Here is a 7,500-nt window from a genome sequence, read left to right as displayed (position 1 = left end):
ACATTGGACCAGAGGGGGGGCAGGTTGCCAGTCCGTCATGGTGCTAACACAAAAACCTGCATGCCCTGGACTGTGTGAGGAAATAAAGCTGGGCAATATTGAAACAAATAAATGACTTTTTTTGAATTGAATTTTAAATTTGGTGGATTTCTGAGGATTATGGTTACCTGCTCCTCAGATCTCTGCAGGGGAAATCCAGACAGCTAGCTAGACTATCTGACCGAGTTTTCTCTAGCACGACTAACCAGAGCACGTTTTGCTCCCATCCCAGGATGCTATGTGGACTAGCCAGACCCTCCTCAGCTCCACAGCGTGTGGAGGAGGGTCTGGCAAAGCGAGACGAGGCTGCAACTAACGATTATTTTTAAGGTTCGCCGTTTGGTCTATAAAATGTCAGAAGACAACGTCCTCAAATGTCTCGTTTTGTCCACAACTCAAAAGATATTCAGTTCATAGAGGAGGGAAGAAACTAGAAAATATTCAGATTTAAGAAGCTGGAATCAGACATTTTTTCATAAAACAAATTACTCAAAGTGAGTAATTGATTAACAAAATTGTTGCCAATTCATTAAATAGTTGAAAACTAATCAAATTATCTTTGCAGCTCTACATCATTGTTGTTATAAAAGTGAAGAACGTTTTAGTCCTTGTTTGGAAGAAAAAAAAAACTTTTCCATGTGGAGGACATCATGGTGTTAAAGTGATGGTTCGGAGTAATTTCACCCGAGGGTCCTTTTGCACCACGACCTCGAGCCAAACACCCTCCAGAAGCTTTTTTTTTCACCTGGGTCGAACATTGGGCGAGTTAGCGTTATCAGCTGAAAAGTTTAGTGCAAGCGCTAATGGATCCAAGAGTGTATCTTGTACAGTACCCCACTAATAATGCCCGAAATGATACCAAACTTCTACACTAGTACAAATAAGTTATGCACTCATAAAACGATGGATTGGAAAGTTTGAAAGTAAACAAGAAGTTTATTTTAAATAACACTTGCCTGCTGGTTTCTGCTCTCTGCTGCTACCGGCAGTAAGACGAGTGCTTAGGGACGTCTACAAATTACAACACCCAAAAGAGATACAACAAAAATATTTATTAATTTAATGATTAAATAAGGTAGTGTCTCCAAACTTACCTCAACTATAACTTGTCTCCTCCTAGTTGTACTACAGCACTTTTAAAAAATAAGTTAAATTAAGAAATATTTTTGTTGTATGCTGTTTAGGGGGTACTTGGCTAAAAGAAATATTTCAAAAAGGGGAACATTATTGCAAAACGTTTGAGAACCACTGACCTAGACTGAAAGGCTGAGCTCATTCTGTCTAAAAACGGTGACTAGTGGCAATGTGCTATAATATTCTGGGCTTCACAGAATATCCCAGATCCATTTATTTTGTCGAAAAGCAAAAGGATGAGTAGGCACCATGTTAGGCTTACATTTTAAATGGAGAATGCAGAGTGAATAAATCATGAATCAGCAAAAAGCCTTGTGGCAGCAGGGTTTCTTTTAGAGCTGTGTCCTAGGAGAGAACTTCTCTTCGGATATAAACAAAAGCAAGGCAGCAGAATCCACATTTGTGGATCACCGAGTGTGCTATGAAGCTTTTCTGTGCGCCTCTTGTGGTGCTATACTAAAGAAAGAATTATTCAACTGTATGCTTAAAAATGAATTTGACCACTATTATCCACTTATGTCTTGCAAGCGATCCCATTTCAGACTCTAAGCCAGAGCGCAGTGCTTCTTGTAGTTGGCTTTAAATCACTTCTTCTTACATTTTAAATTTCAAGGGATAGTTTGGATCTTTTGAAGTGGGGCCGAACGAGGTACTTATCCACAGTCCGCGTATTAGCCACAGCAGCCGATGGTGGTTGGCCATCGCTGCAGATCAGCTGTTTGGGTCAGACTTTCCGGTTTATAGACAACAAAAGGAAAGGGATTGATTACGACAGCAACGACGAAGTGGCATTCACTGTGGAGACAAGCAGATATACTGTAGGGGTTTAATTAAGAAGAAACCGATACAGCATAGTATCGCAAAATTTCGCAACAAATTGCAATACTGTATCGATACACAGACGCCAAGTATCGATCTCTTATTATATATATGTGTTGGTCAGTTTGTCTCCTTGACAGTCACATTTTGCAGCAATGAAATTGAAGGGAGATGAACAAACAGATGCATGTATCTTTTAAGATAAAACAGATGTTGCCAACGTTTCCTTTTGAGGACATTATTTGAAATTGGGAAATATATCCCAGAATATTGCAATATCGTATCGTGACATAAGTATGGGGATGATATTGTATCGTGAGGCCTGTGGCGATTCCCGCCCCTAGTAGCCAATACGCTGACTATGGAGTCACTTCAAAAAATCCAAACTATCCCTTTAAGAGCACACTGTTTTTTTTTCCTACGCCGAAGCAAACCCAAGTCACACAGAAACTGTGGACATCACTGCTCCAAAATCTGTTCATACCTGTTTCACCTGAAGGTGGCCTGCTTAATGATTCTGTCTGGATCTAAAGAACAGAAACACGCTGGCAGCATGCTATATTATTATGTGGTTAATCACAATGCAAACCAACGTTTAGCTAGTTCACTTCCACGTCCATTGCAGTATGCCAGCCCCTTCCTAATTATAACCTTTTCCTAAAATGTCTTAAATGAAAAAAGCATCTCAGAGCAGAAAGATCAGACACTTTCTTTGACCACCAGGTGGAGCTAGAGATCAACTTGTACGACCATGAAAGGCTTTTGCTGTTGCTGCAGTGTAGCAGTTGAGCGTGTGTGCGCTTGTGCCTGATCGATGGGGGAATTAAAGCGTTTGGATCCAGGACGGTGAGAGGCGAGAATGTGTGTGAGTGTGTCATTTTGGAGGCACACTGTCATATAATGCAGCTGTAGTGGAAAGGCCCTGCCGTCGTGTACAAGGGCATGGCTTTGTACGTTTTCAAGCTCTAAATGGCTTTATTCAGTCTCTAGTGTGGCCTAAAAGATTTGTTGCGTTGTGCTTTTATTTATTTATTTTTTGCTTTGGAAGAACCTCCCACCGGCGCGCACTTACTGGCAGACTTGACAGGTGACGTCAGACTGCAGGCCCCCGGTGAAGATTTGGTCGATGATGCAGTTACAGTGGTTGGGATTGTTGGCTTTCTTCCCGTTGTCGTCTGTGTGGATACAACGCGCACGCGCACGCACACACACGCACACACAAACACACACACACACACACACACACACACACACACACACACACACAGTCACTAAAAGCAATGCTGTGTAACTTCCCAGCCACCCTCTGCTTCTGAACTGCAGAGAGAGAAACTGATCTGAGACAGATCAGCACTGTGTCTCTCCCTCCCTCTCCCTCTCTCTCTCTCTTCTCATCCTCTCGGCTCCACTCATCCAACCAGCCCTTCTCCTGTCTACACTCCACTAAAAGCCTCCTCTCTGTCATTCCTCCTGCAGGGTTCTTGCACCATTTTTAAAGTCAAATGGAATACTTTTTAATAGTAATACCACCACACACATATAGTTTAAAAGGCCCAGACACGCTGATCAGTGTCCCCGAGTTGGTCAAAAAAAGTGCCTCGGAACACACCAAAGCAACGAGATTGAATACGTCTCCATAATAAGCAGGCGGTGCTAATCTGTATTGTCGCCCAAAAATAAAAAAAATAAAAAACGGGGAGCTGATTGGACCGTGCAGTTGCTGAATCTGTCTTCATTTCAGATCGACAAAGGTCAGTTTAAAAGATTTCCGTCAGATTTTGAGAGACTCTAGTCACGCTCATTCCGCTCCCCGTTTCCGGGTTAGCACTCTACCAATCAGATGGGTCATTTGAGTCCGACTGCCGGCAGTGCCCGCCCCGCCGATTATACATGTCAAATCGGCCAAAATGAAGGCCGACGGCCAATCGGACGGACGACGGCACGGAACACACCGAACAGACTCGAGTCACTGACCTCGCCAGGCTGTCCAACGGCCGATTATCGGCTCTGTGTGTAGTAGGCTTAAGACCCCAAAAAAACGTTGAAAAAAAATTCTTTGATAGAAAAAATAAATGTATTGAGTCATTATAAAAGATATTAATAACAAACGTAATAGCTTAAAAAGGTCCAACATGTATTTACTGTAATAAATCCAAAAATGACCTAAGTGCTAATGCAAGATAGTTTTTCACAAAGCTAATGCCAGTATTTTCTCCTTCAGAAATTTCCCTTCCATGACGGAATGTCTGTCTGTGTTTTGGCCTGTGTGTTGGTATCAACTGCCCATTTAGACAGCCGGGCCGGGTTGCCAGATATACTGGTAAAAAAGTAAACCCAGCGCGAACAGGACTAACTGAAATAGATTCTATCCAACCTAAAAAAATAAAAAAAATAAAATAAATGGCATGTTTCTAACAGTTGCGTGACCAGAGACGTAACAACCCCCTGGTAAATATTGGAGATGTATTTAAAAGATGGAGACCGCTTAGAGCCCAAAAGGACGCAGAGTTGGCTAATTTCCTCCTGAACAGTTAGCTAAGCATTAGCTTCAGGCTAATTTATCACTGCTACAAGGGACGGGCATTTTATGTAATTTCAACATTTGTGTACTCACATTGAATTATATAACTAGAGTACCCGAGCTGATTACTCGCAGAAACAATTGAGACATAGCCAGTAAAGTGATCCCGACTGGTTCTGGCTAACGCCGCCATGCTAACCCTGCTAACTGCCAATGTTACTGGAGGACCAGGCAAGTGGGCCACTTGTAGCCTGTTCAGCGGCCGTAGCCGACAACGGTGAGTTATTTTAAGCCAAGAGAGGGGGGCTGTAAATCGGGAAGAGAGGACTGTGAGTTTGCAGTGTGTTTAGCGATTGTTGCCGTAATTCTAAGCCAATGAAGTGTGTTGAGTCGGGTGGAGAGGAGGGCAAGTTGGGTGACCAGACGTCCCTATTCCTATTGCGCTATATGCGTCCTATAGCGGGACAACCGTTTATCCCGCCCCTCGGATTGAGCCCTGCCAATGGTGAGCTCCCAGACCCAACATCTTGATGTGGGTCTGGCTTGTCAGGCTAAATTTACAGTACAATGAAGACAGTTTAAACCTTAATCTGACGAAACTTAATTCAAAGACATTTTAAGACTGTTTAAGGACCCTGTCCGGCTTTTTCCTTGCCTCCTTTACATCTAGTTCACATATTTATCTTAGAAAGGAACACATAACATTATAGTAATAACATTCCTTGCAGCCTTTTTTCTTCAATTAGGTGTGGTGAACAATCTCCAGATTGGTTTATTTGTTCAAAGTTCCTTAAAAAAAAAAACTTTTCCTTCTTGCCATGACATATTTGCATACAATCAGTGGTGTAGTCTACGTGATGCGCAGGTATACGCAGTATACCCACTAAGAAAGCTCCAGGATTTCCATATACCCACTTAAAAATGCCCAATGAAACGCAACAACATGCTTTGCGCTTTTTCTTCTTGGCATAAGCTAAATAAAGGTATTTCCACTGTAAGTTGGTGCATAAAAGTGTATATACAATACAGGAAATCAAGTCTTTGATGCTCAAAATAACCCTGGGGGAGGACACGCAGACCTCCCCTCCCCCAAAGGCAGATTCTGGCCCATATATATAGGCCAATAGGTTTATATTAGGGCTGCAGCTATTGATTATATTTGTAATCGATTAATCTAGCACTTTATCGATCGATTAATCGCTTACGTTTTTTTTTGCGTTTTTAAACAACCAAAACAAATAATGTAGGGCTGCAGCTATTGATTATTTTAGTAATCGAGTATTCTACCAATTATTTCATCGATAAATCGAGTAATCGGATAAGAAATACTTTTGTTTTATTGAAGAGCAATAATTAACAATAGTTTGGTTACATTTTCCGGAAAAAGCTAAATTTTTATTGCCTACATTGCTTCAAATATCATCTAAAAAAACTAAACATATTAAGTGCATTCAAGTGTCATATTACATTGTTTTTTTTAAAGAAAACATTTTTTCAAATTATATCAACTTCAAACTAAGGCATACAATAAAACTAAATAAACATGACATTAAGTTGTGCAACTTAACTTCCAGCTTCAACCTGAGTCTGATCTGTATATAGGCCTATATGTAAATATTAGTTATACTAAACCTATGTATATATTTGATTACAATGCTAAACAGCTCTATTACTCTTATGCTAGTAGATCGTTTCTCCGTGGAGAGAGAGAGAGAGAGAGAGAGAGAGGTGCGCAACAATCAGGTGTTTTTTCCGAAGGGATCAACACGTCGGCTCTTTGTATCAAATTGTGGTCACCACTACCTACTTTCTTGTCTTTGTTTTTGGGGTAGTTTCATCGTCAATACAACTCTGACTTTTTCGGGTCCGCTTCGTGGAATGGATGATTAAGTTAGACTGCATGTTTTCTGTTGAGATGCTGAAGCACTGACACTGACACACTGTACAGAGTTTTCGTTTTAATTACGTTTGAACTGATTCCAAACTTTGGACACTTTCTGTCGTTTTCTCCAGCCTGTCTCTTCTCTTAGCCCCTCGCTATTTACGCTCTAGCATGTGTCGCTAGCAGCAGAAGCGTCTGGTGTGCGACAGTAATAATGATCCGTGCGGAAACAGCGATTTTCAAATTTCTTTTCCCACCCCCGCTATATATGTATGTAACTTTTTTTTTTTATATGTGCAAATAAAGAAACGAAACCAGATTTATTGCCTCTGTGTACACGTGTGTCCCACCTTTGCAGTGCCTGTGCAGGACGTCCAGCGCCGCAATGAGGAACTCGTGGGCGTCCTGCTGCTCGTAGCCGGCCAGGTGGCGGGCGTGGGTCCACACCAGGTGAAGAAGACGGAAGGGGATGTGTGGCGACCGGTGGCCTGAATAAAACTGGAGAAGGAAGGTTGTGTACAGTAGGTAAGAAAGAGAAAGAGAAAGAGAGAGAGAGAGAGAGAGAGAGAACACGTTTCCTCCTGTATCCCTCTTCTTCTACCCATTTGAACCAATGGTTACACTTTACGTCAAGGTAGCTACATAAGAGTGACATGAAACTGTCATGAACGTGTCATAAACATGAACAAGTCATAAACGTTTATGACATAACACATAAGTGTCATTTGGTTTTTGTCATGACAAGTTCGGGTTAGGGCTAGGGTTAGGGTTGATGTGTTCATGACAGTGTCATGTGCTCATGACAGTGTCGTGTCACTCTTACGTAGATACCTTCAAGTCAAGTGTTACCGAACTAATTCTTCGCCGAGCGTTACCTCCTGGAAGAGCTGCGACATCTCACACACCAAACAGGAGTTGCTCTGCATCTCGCATTTGTGCCGGTCCGACAGGAAGAAGTCACGCAGCAGCGGCGTGTGCGTCAGCGCCTGGACGATGCAGTTCATGAAACACGTGTTGCCAAGGTTGATCAGACCTCGCAGGCCTGGGGGGTTCAGAGGAAAACAAAAAAAGATTAGACAAAGAGCATGGATGGATGGATGGATGG

General features: G+C 42.1%; 1 protein-coding gene across 3 annotated transcripts in view; it reads right to left on the bottom strand.

Moving 5' to 3' along the window:
• usp22 (ubiquitin specific peptidase 22) overlaps positions 1 to 7,500 on the bottom strand; it is a 32,002-nt gene that overhangs the window by 7,783 nt on the left and 16,719 nt on the right. For all 3 annotated transcript variants that reach the window (XM_028567304.1, XM_028567305.1, XM_028567306.1), the window contains 3 exons: positions 7,271 to 7,437; positions 6,746 to 6,893; positions 3,065 to 3,167 (listed from right to left, as the gene is read on the bottom strand). In XM_028567304.1, coding sequence (XP_028423105.1) covers positions 3,065 to 3,167; positions 6,746 to 6,893; positions 7,271 to 7,437 — 418 coding nt within the window. The remainder of the gene's footprint in view (positions 1 to 3,064; positions 3,168 to 6,745; positions 6,894 to 7,270; positions 7,438 to 7,500) is intronic.

This window comes from Perca flavescens, chromosome 21, assembly GCF_004354835.1.
Source record: "Perca flavescens isolate YP-PL-M2 chromosome 21, PFLA_1.0, whole genome shotgun sequence".
Lineage (NCBI taxonomy): Eukaryota > Metazoa > Chordata > Actinopteri > Perciformes > Percidae > Perca > Perca flavescens.
Note: the sequence above shows the minus strand (reverse complement) of the source record. Positions and strands in the feature narration are given on the sequence as shown.